Genomic DNA, 14,510 nt, shown 5'->3' on the forward strand with positions numbered 1-14,510 from the left:
GTTCCGGCGAATAACGAAGTAGCTGACGCCTTTGATTAATGATACTTGGCCACGATTCAAGACTGCCTTGTAACACCTTGTAACCGGCCAACACTGCCTGCCGTTTAAGAATTATCGACTCCGCCAGGAATTTGAAACTTTCGTCGCTAAATATTTCCCGAGAGACCGATGGATCGCTGGAAGAAGTGGGTAGATCGCGAGCCTGATATAGAACCGACCGACGGTAAATATTCATAGAGGCTACGCTCTTATCGTTTAACGACTTCCAGCTACAGCTATTTAACATTATAGCTGCCGACGATTAAAATATCCCGTGATCCTGAATTCGCGGTACGAGCAAAGTCAGAAACTCTATGGCAGATTCTATCACTTAAAATAAGTAGAGAGCCGGGGATAATGAAACTACGGCGGAGGCCTCGTTTCTGAGGAAATCGAGTTTCCAAACTTGTCTGTGATAGAATCTCCCCAGATAGAGTTTTCGACGTTTCTTTTTTTTTTTCTACCACGAATTTAGGTGTATACTTATTTATGCTATAAATGAAAAGGAAAGGTAAAAAGAGGAGGGATGTACAGCTTTATAGGATATATTGGAGAATCTTGAGAAAGTTTATTGGATCTCGTGTTAATTGATTTCCCGCAGGCGGCTAACATCGATCTAAGTTTTTCATGCGAAGAATGTTCCAGGCAACTTTTCTTCTCGAATAACAAAGTTTCCTTTCGTTCTTAAATACCTCGATGGCCATTTTAAGTAGCCGAGAGCGCGGCTATATAAGAGATCGGCCTTTTTCAACTTTCAATGCCATGGGGAGTTAGCAAAGTTTCTTTCCAGCAGTGATATTCGACTATGATTTCAAAATTATTCGATTCCGATACTTCTCGCATCGGGAAGCTCAACACGATTCGATTGTGAAACTCGGGTCCCGTTGAAAATTTCGGATACGAGAGTGGCATTAAAGCGAGATTTAACGAGTACGTCAATCGACGCCAATAGAAACGCAAACCTTCGCCGAATGGCGGAGTTGAAAATAAAAGATCGCTCGAGAGAGACAGCTGCGAAGCGCAGTTTGTGGTCAGGTGTCCGCTTTCTCCATACCGCGAATTCGCAAACGATTGTTCCACAAAATTATCGATAGCCACGAAATTACAGTGAGAATTCCTTGCGCGCGATCTTTTTGGCATTTGATTCCTTCCGAAATTCTGTTACAAAGGGTTGAAGGGTAGGATCGTGATATGAATTTTATGAATTTTACATAAACGCAGAATAAATTAAATAGTTATGTCGTATGTTACAATATCAAAGTTGCGCACCTGCGACGAAACACCGTGTAGAACATTAATTAACGCGCAATCCCAGGCAACGCTCGCTGTTTAATTAATAGCGGTAATTACGTGCAATTGTCTAAATGAATTTACGGGACTGTCTTGTTGGATGGTTGTAATAACCCACCTACACACACACATATACACATTTATATTACATTTATATTTATATAATATTTATATATACAACAAAGGATTGAAAAATAAGCTTCCTTATAGCAAAAACTTTACAAACGCGATATATACGTGAGATAATTTTCTATAGTAAATAAATAAATATATCCCATTGTAAATTCCATAGTAAATAGGCAATAAGCTCTTTGAAGCACTGTGCGTACAGAATGAAATGTAAAATAAATCACAGGAAATGGCAAGAAGTCGCAACCAACTCTATTCTATATTGAGATCAGCTGTAGGAGGTTGTAGAGTAATTAATCGATTAATCCCAGCGAATCCCCGCACGTTCCCGCATTGTCTTTCGGAGAATGGCCACCCACGAGACTCGGGACAATTACACGGCCGATGGCGGAGTAGAATCGCTTCCTCGAAACCGAAACAGGACACGCCGTTTCGATTTGATATCATGAGGAACAACGGCGAATTATTTCACGGCGATTTAATCAATGACGGCCGCCGCGCTACGAATTCGTTCGCGAGGTTGTCGCACAGGCTACGGTGAAATCGCATTAAAACGCTGTATACGCCGATAATGACTTCCCTAAATCGTGCCGATATTTCGTCGCTACCTTATACGCGAGCACGATCTATGTGGACATTGGGAATTGGATTATCGATACATCGTGGCTCGCCTATATTGTCTTCGAGTTATTAAAAGGCGAACCGCAGAGATACTGAGCGACGAGATCATGAAATTTCAAAGAACCAGCCTGTAGTTTCGATACCTGCAGTTCTCGTCGGTTTCGTACGATCGGCTCATGTTTTATAGGATCATTTTCATTGCCGTTCACGTACACTCTAATTGAAAATTCAGTTACACGTTGCCTTCGTAGTGGACGTATAGTGCCAGTAACCTGAATGCATTTAAAGTAGGAAGCCGCCGCTTGGCGGAACAGTCGAATTTCGCTTAATCAGCCGGTTCTTGTTGTTCCTCTTTCATTTGCAGTGTTTTCAGCGTTGATCAATAAATACTTTGATGCACATTTTCGTTCTTTGTACCCGTACCTCGGATTTTTATCCTTTCGCTCAAAGACTTACCGTGCAATCATTCTGAATTTCGAAAATTTCAATGTACACGCGAAAAAATAAAGTTATACTCGAGTACTACTTTGCGTCTACCGTATGTCGAATTTTGTTAAACTTCGAATCAAGGGATCTTCTAAATTAATGTTTTTGAGGCACACAAGGGTATGGGTACTTTGATATTCCTCTTTTTTCCTTTATACAGAATCAAAGAGAGCATTAAGATATACGCTAAACTTTAGGAGCAGGAAGTCAAAGGATCCTTTATATTAACGTTTTCGAGATACAAATACTTTGATATTTTTATAGGGAGAATCAAAGAGAGTATCCATTTCTTAATGGATATCTTTATCGGAAAAATGAAGTTAACCTTCGTATCTTCACTTCGAATCTTTGAAACGTATTATGCGATGCATAATTTGAGATTTCAAAATATTCATCTAAAGCTTTAACTGATTTCAGATCATCGAATCGGTATGAAATCCTATGAATTCGAATATCGTTCAATGTGCAAGAATCATTTCTATGATAACACGTTCGTATCCATTTCCTATACTAAATCTGAAACGTATGGCCGTTAGGTACACGTATCTGATATCTTTCGACAGTAGTGAAGTATTTCCTCAGGGGCGTAGAAAAGTACGCTGGCACGGCCGATAAGGTTTGACACCGATGGAGAGGCAGTCTGGAAGCCACGACGGGAGAAGCTGGCAGTGCTTTCGTCGATGCTCAAGATGGTTGGAACCCAGCCAAAGATTATCCCTGGCATCGTTCGTTCGGAGACTTCATAACCGAAATGAGCGAGTTCGGATCCTCCTTGCTGCCGCTATTGAAATCCTTTTGATCCTTTCCAACCTCGGCATCGTCGATTTTCTCTCTGATCGATTTCAGGGATAAATACCGACGCCTACGCGAGCCACGATCGCCCAACGGAATGAATGATTCATAAGCGCGACTCTGTCGGAATTTCAATCTGTTTCCTGCGGTCACTGTTTATCGAACCGACTTTCCACGACCCTTTGCTACTGTCCACTCGAGGAATCCGTGGTTATCGAAGTGGATCGCTTACCAAATTCGTTATTTCGAAGATAGTCTTGTTTAAGTTTATTTCGGGATTTCCCTCTTCTCTTCTGCCTCCTTGTTTTGATTGTGACAGTTGACTGAGCGATGTATTTCGTTAGTAATATCGTTCACGATGGAGTTTCGTAGAGTTAAAATATCAGAAACTGGAGTGTTTTGATAAAATTATACCCGAGGAGAATTCTCAGATGTCAGAACTATCAGATACTTTTGCAGTTATAGTTTGTATTTTAATATATCGATGAATCTGTTTGAGGTCTGTTTCAGATGATAGAATTATTCGTTATATAGTACCGTAATTTTAAGCGGCTGTAAGATAGGAAACGAACCGGGTATAGTCGCTCGGAAAATGGCACGGCAAAAGTGAAAGAGACAAAGGGCGCTTTTCAGTGCATATAAATGGCGTGGTGTGGTTGCTCAAAGAAAAAGAGGAAAGGGGAATACGTTAAGAATTCCAAAAGTGGTCAATTTCGTTTGAAGTTATATCTGTTGATCTAGTATAATTACTGCGTGTACACTATCATTTGTCATTAATTCTCTCGATAGATTTAATCCTGAAGTCTAAGATAATCTTATTTTTCTTATTTTATACTAAAGACTGTTTTCCTAATAGAAGAATTTCCTTTATATTACACATCTCTATCCACGACTCATATAATGACAGATAATTGTAGAAAATATGATACGACTCATTTGATAAATCCTAGAATTCGCATTTATTCGAATGACCATTGGTAAGAAGAGATAATTGGTAATTTATCAAAAAACACACGTTGTCCTGGAAATATATTTTAGAAATGGATTGAATATAGCGAGACGTAAACTCTAATGGCCATGTAGCTTACGCGTAGAAACGTCAGGGCAGAACATGCAATTATGGTAATTAAGAGATCAATTATTTTACCAAGACGCACTTGGTCTTTAATTAAAGCTGGATCGAAGTGACTTCGGTGTTAATAAATCTCATGTCCTCGTCGTTGGTCGCGTTAGAAATCCGTGGCGAGAAAAGAGAAATAATTTCGCAGACGGGATAAGTTTCGCTTAGGGTGAAATTAGTTTAGTTGGATATTTGCATTGCAGCCTCGTTTCTTGTAAATACAGATATACGTCCAGGAATTCTAACTATAGCCGATTCCCGGTATCATGTTCTCAAACGCATCCAACCGAAAATTACTCATCCCCGTGGTGTCACGACATCACCCATGTTTCCTATCCCGTATTGCAGAATCATCGCCCGCGCGAATTTTCAGAACTCCTTCCGTACGGTTGAAACGTGCTTTCACTGAATGAAATCGGACGCTCGATTGTTTAAAACCAAGCGGCCGTGAACGCTATAAACGTCATTTTACATATCGAAATCGGATTCGGATTAAAGACAATATTAAACCGTAATTAAATAACAACGTCCAGCAAATACGTATTTGCTCGCGACAAAGAGGTAGGTAGCTCTAGCTATACCGTTGACGGTATTTTGATTACTATAAAAGTTCACAAAAGCTCGGGATAAAGGACGGGAATTGAAATAAAAGGAACCACGTCGACGGCGGAATCAATACAGAGAACATGGCAATCTCGAGTGCGAGGGAAACCAACGACCAATATGTACTTGTGTACTACGCAAACTATAGGTTCGCTTATGGTCGATCCTCGGGAATCATGGAAACCGAGGGAGCCAATGATAATAGGAATTAGCCAAGTTCAGCGTACATCCGGCGCAGCTGGTGCTTGGCTATAAAGTATTTCGACGCGGGGTGAGGGAGCTGGCTTGAGCGGAGGCTTCTTCTGGAGCGCATAAAACGGCCGGTCATAATCGCAGAGACGACTCCATAAATTTTCTTTATGCCACAAAGAGCAGCTCCATCGGTTATGTAATTTGGAATTTCATTGGCGCATTAGGAACGTTAAGTGCCGGGCCAGGGGTAATAATTCTTTCAACTGTTTGTCGGTGGTGGATGGTTTATTGCGAATGGGGCAATACGCGAATACTCGTTCGAGAATTTCACGGCTGATGCAACGTTTTGGTACATGCTCCGCGATGCAATCGAGACGATTATGCTAGCCAACCGACAGTAATTTCGATACACGATGAAGATAATCCCAAGTGGAACGAGTCAACGTTGCGTCCGACGGTAGGTAAATTGGATATTTCTGTCGATAGATTTTACAAAACTTCGAAATGAAAATTCTGAACATGTTGCCAAAGTGAAACATCTAATAGCATTGTAATTTTCTTTATATTTTTAAATCTTTTTATTAGAACGAACAAGAAACGAAAAGGCGGTTGTCTCTAGTTATTACCAGAGGATTTGTCGAGTAAGATTTAAATAATTATGAGAAGGCGACGTATGCGTCAATAGCAGGGATTGTGCGATTTGCCCTTTTCTCAAGGGGGAGCTTACTTCTATGGATGGATTTTTAATGCGTCTGTTAGAATTGAATAAAGTCAAAGTTTCCTGTATAGAGCTTATAAAAAATTCAACGGTGTGTGCAAAGAACCCGATAACGTTTGACAGTGACTTATAGATCGGTGTGTTTTTAATGTACTCGTATACACCATCTTCGGTTTCCGCTCGAAACGCGATAAATCATAGTTAAAAATTTTAGTTTACACCTTCACTTTGCAACTTTGTACAAACCGATAAACGATCATCGTCGTATTCAGCGAAGGACCGCAGCTCATATCACCTGTCTCATTCATTTTTCACTTGGGATCGATAACGGCTGTATGGATTTGGACCAAGGGAATTGTACCATTGACGAGTCACTTCGCTTATTAATAATTGTACGTACATACTCGGAAGTTTGTTTAAATATTTGTCGGGAAAGTTATTCGAACAATACTTTGCTGTAACACGATATAATTATAATACACTGACTCACGAAAGTATTTGAATACGTGCAACAAATAATACAAATACAAACACATATAATATGTTTATAAAAGGTATGTACAAATGTTCGGATACTTTCATATGTGATTTACTGCCTGTAAAACTGAACTTAGAAGGAAGAAACAAAAGTGAAAAGCAACAAACAAGAAGTAAAATCTCAAGAGGGGACGTTGTCGTCCCCTCTTGAGACTTAACGCGATAGATGCCTATAATTTTCCATGACGTTGAAGTGATCATTTCCCGAAATAAATTCAGAATCGGAATGATTGATGACGCACCTATTACCCGGACACAACGCGTGATGTATTCGAAGACAAATAACGTTCATTCTTGGAACTTTTATTCGTTTTCGTGAATTCTCTGGGCAAAAGGGGATTCTTTAAAGGGATGAAAATAATAAACGTGAATAAGGATAATCTTTGTTGCTCGGTATTTCCGACGCGGATATTCTAATCGACAGGTCGATCAATTCGAGTAATGGATAAACGGTTTTCAGATCTTCAATCTACGGTGTACCACCTGCTCGATACCGATCCTGTTTAATTACACGCCTCTCAACTAAACACCTCGATAACGTTCTAATTGTTCGTTATGTGGATAATCGCTTTTCTCAGCTAGAAACTTGTAAATCGTTTGGATAACGATCGATGTACTTTACGATTCAGCTACGAGTCCGTGAAGTGTCTCGTGAAATGGTGGAAAGCGATTTCGATGAGAAACGACGCTGGCAAGAGAACTTCTTAAAGGCAAAGAACTTAGGTTATAAATTCTAAAAACTGTGAATAAATTTCACCAAAAAAAAAAAAAAAGGTTGGAAAATTACTTCAGTAAGTTTCGAAGTGTCGCGTGAAGCATTAAAATATCGTTGTAACGTTGAAGAACGAGTCGGAGAGCTTTGAAATTTCAACATACATAGTTGCGGCTGCTTGAAATTGCTTCGCGACACTACTTTATACATGCCACGAGTAGCATCGTGATGATGATACGATACATCAAATTGTTTCGTAACACCCTACAACATAGTCGTAAAAAATGTATGGAGACCGTTTTGTTTATGTTAACGCCGTGGTAAAATATTCCTTTCGATATTCTTGAAATGAACAGCGAGGAGCACCTGGTTCTACGTACCATCGATCTTACTGGATGCTTTATCCCTGGGATAGGTTATACCGTAAGCAACAGTGTTGTTATCCGCGTGCTGCTGATTTTCTAGTCTAACACTATTAACGCGTTCACTGAGGATCCGATCTTCCCTTCTAGTCTGCGGATATTCATGTAAATTTGTAACCTGATAAGTTCTTTCGTCAGTTTTTCTCCGATGCCATCTTGAAATTCCTCTATTTCAATATAAAACGACATGAATAATGGAAAATCAACAAAACTCTACTTATCGTCTATTTAATATAGGTATATTCTTGTAGTGCATTTTGCCTTTTACGTTCAGATCGATGTCACACGTATAACCAAAAGCTGCGTACCAATTCTACAAAATCAACCTACTACGTGGTAGAACAAATTGAAGCTAATATCTTCAGACTGTTTGCTCTTTTATAACCAGTCCTTATCAGCCATTTTCGTGTAACTTTCAAATGGCCTTTTCAAGCACTACGATCCGAAAGCTGTAATGGCACACACTGTAATCTTTGTTCTATTGCTACTCATACCGGATCTTCGTGCTTGCACGTTGTATAAGGAAACGGGAGGAACTCGATTACGGTTCTGATAATGGATTCGAACGATTAACGAGGCGGTCGATGAGTTTATGGCTGTTCGAGTCGCGGGCTCGATCGAAAAACGGTCCCATTTCGATCACGATTTCTCAAGGCAATTATCTCTGCCACTAATCAGGTGGAAGTGGGCAGACTTCCGTGCGGCTCGCGCGAAACTAGGTCGTCAGTTGGATCACTGCCGCGGAAAGTTTCGAGAATCCTTAGCTTTCATAGCGTCTATTTCGGGTCGGAACGCGCGTGCCAGCTGGTAACGCTTTATCTGCTAATAACCGGCGGCGTAACGAATTAATATCCAGCGGTATTATTAAATTCCGCGTTTCGACTTTATCTGAGCACCGCCGCTGGCGACGTGACTCGTGATGGCGCTGAAAGTACGCCAACTACGTTCAATATCGCGCAAAAATACAGAGAGAGAGAGAGAGAGAGAAAGGGAAAGAGTAGGATTTAGGGCTATTCTTCGTGACTGTAGCAACTCTGAAGAGAAGTGTCGTTTTAACACGTTCACTGTCCGGGAGCTTTAAGCGATCACCATTTGTACGTCGCGCGCAGGGATAAAATGCTCAGTGAAATCCACCTTTCTCTATTGCTTGTACGATGTGCCGGTATTTTTCATTAAGCGGAGAAAAGAAATTAAGGACTTTTAAACGTGAACCTCTCCGCAGTCAATTCTTCTTGGCTTTTTGTCAATTTTGTAATTCAATTACACAGGTATAAACAAGGATAAACAAATGACTCACAGGACAGTGGACTTGTTAAGAATGTTTCGAATGTACCATTCCAAACTCAAGAAACCTTGTACCTCGTGTTTCCTTATAATTCCTTAATAATTCCGTGTAATTATTCAGAATAGGGGCCGATCTTTGTCATTCGTGTCGAGAAAAATTAATCAGTATGTTGATCTCGGTATACATTTATTTTAAGCTCGTCAACTTCAATGAGACGTCCCCTATTCCAAATACATAATTGTCCAACTCAAACATCTCCCTTTCCTTGATACAAATCCATCAAACTAAGAATTCCTGCAACTCCATTCAACTCTCTAAAGAAAACTTTCCCTCCTCACACACTCGCAAAATCCAATTGGTCAGAAGATCGATGGTTACGATACCTGAACTCGTCCCATCGGTGGCGACACCACCAGAAAGATTCTCATGGTGGCCTTGAGAAAGTCATCCTGGTTGCGGTTGGTTTCGTGCAGCGCGGCCTCGGAGATGCTGGCGCTGCCCTGACCGGTCTTCCGGCGCACTTTGCGCCTGATGCTGCCCACTAGCCTTCGCCAATCCTGTCCGGAACCGGTTGCGCCAGCACCGGATGCGCTCCCGGCACCGCCACCACCCCCGCCCCCGTGGGTGGGCGCATCCTGGCCCTCCGATGACTTCGCGGGGCTTTGCTCGCGACTCGACCGCCGACTTAGGACACCGCGACCGTCCCTCGCGGCCGATGCGGACACCGTGCCGCTTACTCCAGGCCCCGCCACCGGCTGCGAACCACCCGGGCAACCGTTCACGGCCTCCGTACCCTCAGCACCGGCGAACCTTTCCACGGGCCCGCCACCGCTGGGCCCGGTTGCCCCACCCTGACCGAACGAACCAATCGCGTATCGTCCGATTCCGCTGCTAATGCTCAATCTACGAACCAGGTTCCGCAGGGCACTCCTCTGCTGCTTTTTGGGCTCTTCGTCCGGGCTCCTCTGCTTCGGCGTTTCCGCGCTTTGGCCCAGTTGGCCGATGAAGTAGAGGGCTTCCTTGATGCTCCAGTTTATGGTGATGATTGATGAGTATCAACAAACCGGGTGTCAAAATTAGTATTTGTTATAGTGGCGGAGATCTTTGAAATTCTTGGGTCGAACAGTATCGTTTAGTATCGTTAGAAAATTCTCTTTTAAGGAAAAGACAAATTTGGAAGCTCCTTTGGATGTCGCTTGAAATCTTTGAGACTTTTAACGTAGGTAATTCGTGATCGATAATCCGTCTGATCGACAGTGCCAGAAGTCTGTTCGTTGTTCCAACTCAAAGATCAGATAAATTTGGAAATCTCTCTCGCTGCTGTTTCGAGCCTTGAAGACCATTAACGTCGATCTTTCTAACGGATAATCCGCTTGATGGACGGTGTCAGAAGCTCGTGTTCGTTGTTCCAGTTCAGAAACGATGTCTTCAAGCTGTTACTGTGTAATCGGACCAATCGATGTAGTATTGGAAATTATACTCCGGTAGGTTTCTATACCTTTCTAGGGCACCGCTTGCGCCTGGCAAATCCGATTTGTTATTGTCTTCGGAAACTTCGATTCGGATCGCGAAGTATCACTCGTCTCTGTTAATGAACTCCGATAAATTTCAAGGAAGTAACGGCTCGAAATAAAACCAAGAATTCACAGTCGTCGCGAAAACTTTCTTTCATCGGGGAAGATCTCGAGGCCGCTTTCCGCGTTAGCTATCGGCTCTATTGATACCTTAGCCACGTACTTCGGCTTGCAAGTTGATTGCATGGAGAGTCACGTTTCAACGGGACGTTGTATCGAGCGCGCCACAGTTACACACTCGAGTCGACTTTTCCACACGAGAACGCACGAAATACGTCTCACGGGTGCTAACACCATTTGCCTAATGTCAATCGTTCGATCGTCATCGAAAAGCAGAGTACCCCAGAAGGCGGCAGAGCCTTTGAATGTCGCTGAAATTGACTGAGAGCACAATGGATCCTAGGAACAGCAAGTTCGTCGCGGTGAATGCGTCCAGGTGGTTGTGACACCAGTTCAGGTCGTCGAATTCATCGAGTTTTTCGTCAATCGAGTCGTGGCTGCTTTTTCCGCTTTCCAGGTCCACGAGGTACTCGTTACGAACGCCGTTCGCTATGGTTCCGGCAGTTCGATTGTTCGACTGTTGCCTCGGATCACAATGAATTCGGCGTTATAAACTTTCTGCGCGCGAGTACCGGCGAAACTTTAGATAGGTCTTTTGAAATCGTAGGTTAAATGACGCGCGGGAGTGACCGCGATCTCCTCGTTTCTTCGAAACGACTTTAAAACCTTCCAATCTTTCGGTGGTTCCTAACTTCTGCAAAATTGAAGGTCGACCGTTTTTACGGGCTACGTCTGGAACGACTGTCCCTTTCGTAATTAACTTTTAATGAAAAACTTGGCGGAATCGTGGCAAATACTCCTTAAAAGCAGGACTCTCCTTTCTCTTTTCTTCTCCTAAGTATCGTAGCAGGGATTATGCAGCTTTCAACGAATGATGTTTTTTAACTTCCTTTGTATAGATTTTTACATAGCGTCTTATATAGTTTTATATTGCTTGCTTAGGACGATCCTTATTTAAAAGTAAGTCGATGTTTCGTTTTTTTTTTTTTTTTTTTTTTTTTTGGTGAAAATACGGTGGATCCTTTCTTCGTGAATGTTTAGTCAATGTTTGTTAACTGTGACGTTGATCCAATAACGCAACGTCGTTCTCGCGTTTGCAGATCTTGGGGGATGAGTCGGTATTAACTTTCGCGAGCGACGCGTGGCAGTTTGCGTTGTCTGGCATCTGTGTAATTAACGAATCTAGTGAATGAAAATTGCCCTGTTTGCGGACACGGTGAAATCTCGCTTCGTAGAAATATCTGTCTGGAAAATCGAGTCTCTGAGAAGCTGTCCGCGAAAAACTTGTTAATACACCTGCGCGCTTAGCGAACCGAGACACGTGTCGCGACGAGTTGTTGACCTGAAAGTAAAACTACCTTAAAGCGCAACGACTTTCAAGGAAACCCTCCCATCCTTTTAATTATTCAGAAAGCTGCATTCGCGTTCAGCCTGGACTCTTCAAGAATCGCGTGCTCGTACGTTGAATTAAAAATTTGCTCTTATGTTTACGAAGGAGAAGAAGATACACGCCTTATAGATTTCCTACCTATTTTCAGGAAACTTTTATTTAGCGAATTAGACGAGTTGTTCGAAATCAAGAAATGAAAATTCTCGCGTGCTCCTCGATAATAGCGGTCGTATCTTTTTACAATGCCAATAAATTTCAAAATATTTTGTATAGAACATATAATACATTCATAGAAGATGTCTTCAAGTAACCGAATACTTCCGTCATCTTATGCATAAAAATTTTATTTCGCTTTGGAAAAGAAGACGTCTGAGAATTCTGATGAAATTCAAATCTTCCTTTTCGCGTTATCGAACAATCTACGTGCAAATAATATGTAGCGCGGCGAATAAACCGAACGTAAGCGAAGAATAAATCCCGTTGGATGAAACGATCCGATCGTCGTGTATCACATCGATTCAGCGATTCGTGCAGCTCGCGAGTATGATTGAAGTGAAGCCGCGTGGAAAAATAAATCGACCAAGTAATTTTTCCCAACATTTTAAGATGCATACACGCGGCCTTGCAAATATGTACGTATGCATCGTATATACAATGCTCGTGGTTCTGCATAAACTCGCTATATTGACGTACGCGTATTTTTAAAATCGAGAGGAATTCGAGTACAGCTGTTTCAGCGGAGGCGGAGGGATTACGAATGAATACACACGTTTCGTCCCTTTCGGCGGTGACACGAGTGACAATGATTCGGAAGAGAAATTCACGTAAGGAAATTGAAAAAGAAATTCGACAATACGGAGACTTATTATTTTACGGATATCGTAGTCTTATTCATTAAGGAATTTCCAAGGAAAACTTTCATTACATTTTTTGTATCACTTTGGAGATTAAATATTGCTAATTATTATTTCTTTACTACCAAAATTTATTACAATGAACGTAAAGTAAGGTAATTATTATTCTATTGTCTGGTTTATATTTAATATATTAAAATTCATTAGTCCAAAGCTCTTAATTATTTTACTCAACATCCTGAAGGACTAAATTTAATTTCTACCACAGTATCCGAACCTTTGAAATTACACCGGTTTGAAATAACACTGGCTCGATTCTTGGTACACGGTTTTCGTGTTTGTCGTCCAATTACAGATGTCCTTTCCTTATGTGATCGAGATCCGGTCGATAAATCTTCTTTCAGTCCCGGAAATCCCCTTTCTCCCACCGTAATTCACGCTCCCTCTCGAAGATACCCGCTCAGATACTCATAGTCGTCTACGTTTCATCAAGTCAAATTCTACTCTACAGACACTAGGATTCCTACGTTCTAAATTGCCGCTAAAGAGCACTTGGACTGTACGCGAACGTGTTCCGCTACAAAGAGTGGCATTATACAGACGTATTTTCCATTTCAATCGTTTTTCGTTACTTGGAAATCTACACTACGAGTCTAGAACCGTCTAATATTACGGTCTACAAAAGTAAAACTCGATATCGGAAGATGGGAACAGGTTATTCGCTACGAATTTGATCACCTGCCAGTGTCGATTTGTATTCGTTTGGTCACTACACACTGGAAAAACGTGATTCTGCTTGCAAATTCTCGGCGAACACTCGGCTAGAATTTTTCTTTTCTTGCGGTAGTTTCTTGGAAGCAGGCCGGTGAATTTCTCTAGCGAGCGCGAAAAAATCGATTTGTTGACGAAAGTGGACGTGTTGCAACGTGTCGCAACCCTTGAAATCACTCGCAGAAACGAGTCTTCCTAAGCCAAGCGCAGTAAGGAAGGGTTATTTGAATTTCTTAAGCTTCAACAACGCCTTAAAATTCAATCTTCTAAACTTGCTTGAAATAATCAAACTTATATTTTGCGAGACACTACCGAGATTAAAGAGACACCATGTACTTTCATTTCAGCAAGAAAAGATATTAAAAACTGGAAAACGATTTGTGCTGGAATTATTTGCTTCAAGGGAATGTTTGAGATGTTGTTATACAAGAACTAACGAAATAGACAATCAAATAACTGTTAAGAATGTACACAGGTTATTGAATTATGATAATTACAACTGACAATATTAAAATTAGTCGAACAAATTTCCCCCTTGATGACTAGAAGCTGTACTTTCGTAAAAGGCTGTCGACGTAAGTACACGACATACTTCACCGTTTACCGCTCCACTGATAACGAGTTTTAAAGTCTATCTCCAAATGTAAATCGTTAAAAGAATTGTTCATAACCAATCAATTAGCTTAACTCGAGTGAAATATCTTTCTTGACCAAATAATTCCACTCTACCGCGTAATTTCCAATCAAAGAATACCAATCTTGCTGTTTTCCACGCAATTACTTTTCAGATTTGAGTTCTAACGCAGCGTAGTGACAAGAAATCCCCTGATCTCAAGTTAAAGACTCTTTAAGGTTCGATTTATCAACCTTTCGAAGGAAGAAGATTTTCTTTACCCCGAAGAAGACTAATTAATC

The 14,510-nt window shown here is 41.4% G+C and overlaps 1 protein-coding gene across 9 annotated transcripts in view; it reads right to left on the minus strand.

The window, feature by feature from the left end:
* Positions 1-14,510, minus strand: part of LOC126873921 (pleckstrin homology domain-containing family G member 5-like) — an 81,089-nt gene that overhangs the window by 38,090 nt on the left and 28,489 nt on the right. Inside the window, exon 2 of one of the 9 annotated variants that reach the window (XM_050635299.1) lies at positions 9,330-11,745. The exons of the other annotated variants lie outside the window; for them this stretch is intronic. Within the exon in view, the coding sequence (XP_050491256.1) occupies positions 9,330-9,374 (45 nt within the window). The 5' untranslated portion in view covers positions 9,375-11,745. The remainder of the gene's footprint in view (positions 1-9,329; positions 11,746-14,510) is intronic. 9 annotated transcript variants of the gene reach the window in all.

This window comes from Bombus huntii, chromosome 15 (genome assembly GCF_024542735.1).
Source record: "Bombus huntii isolate Logan2020A chromosome 15, iyBomHunt1.1, whole genome shotgun sequence".
In the NCBI taxonomy this organism is placed as follows: domain Eukaryota; kingdom Metazoa; phylum Arthropoda; class Insecta; order Hymenoptera; family Apidae; genus Bombus; species Bombus huntii.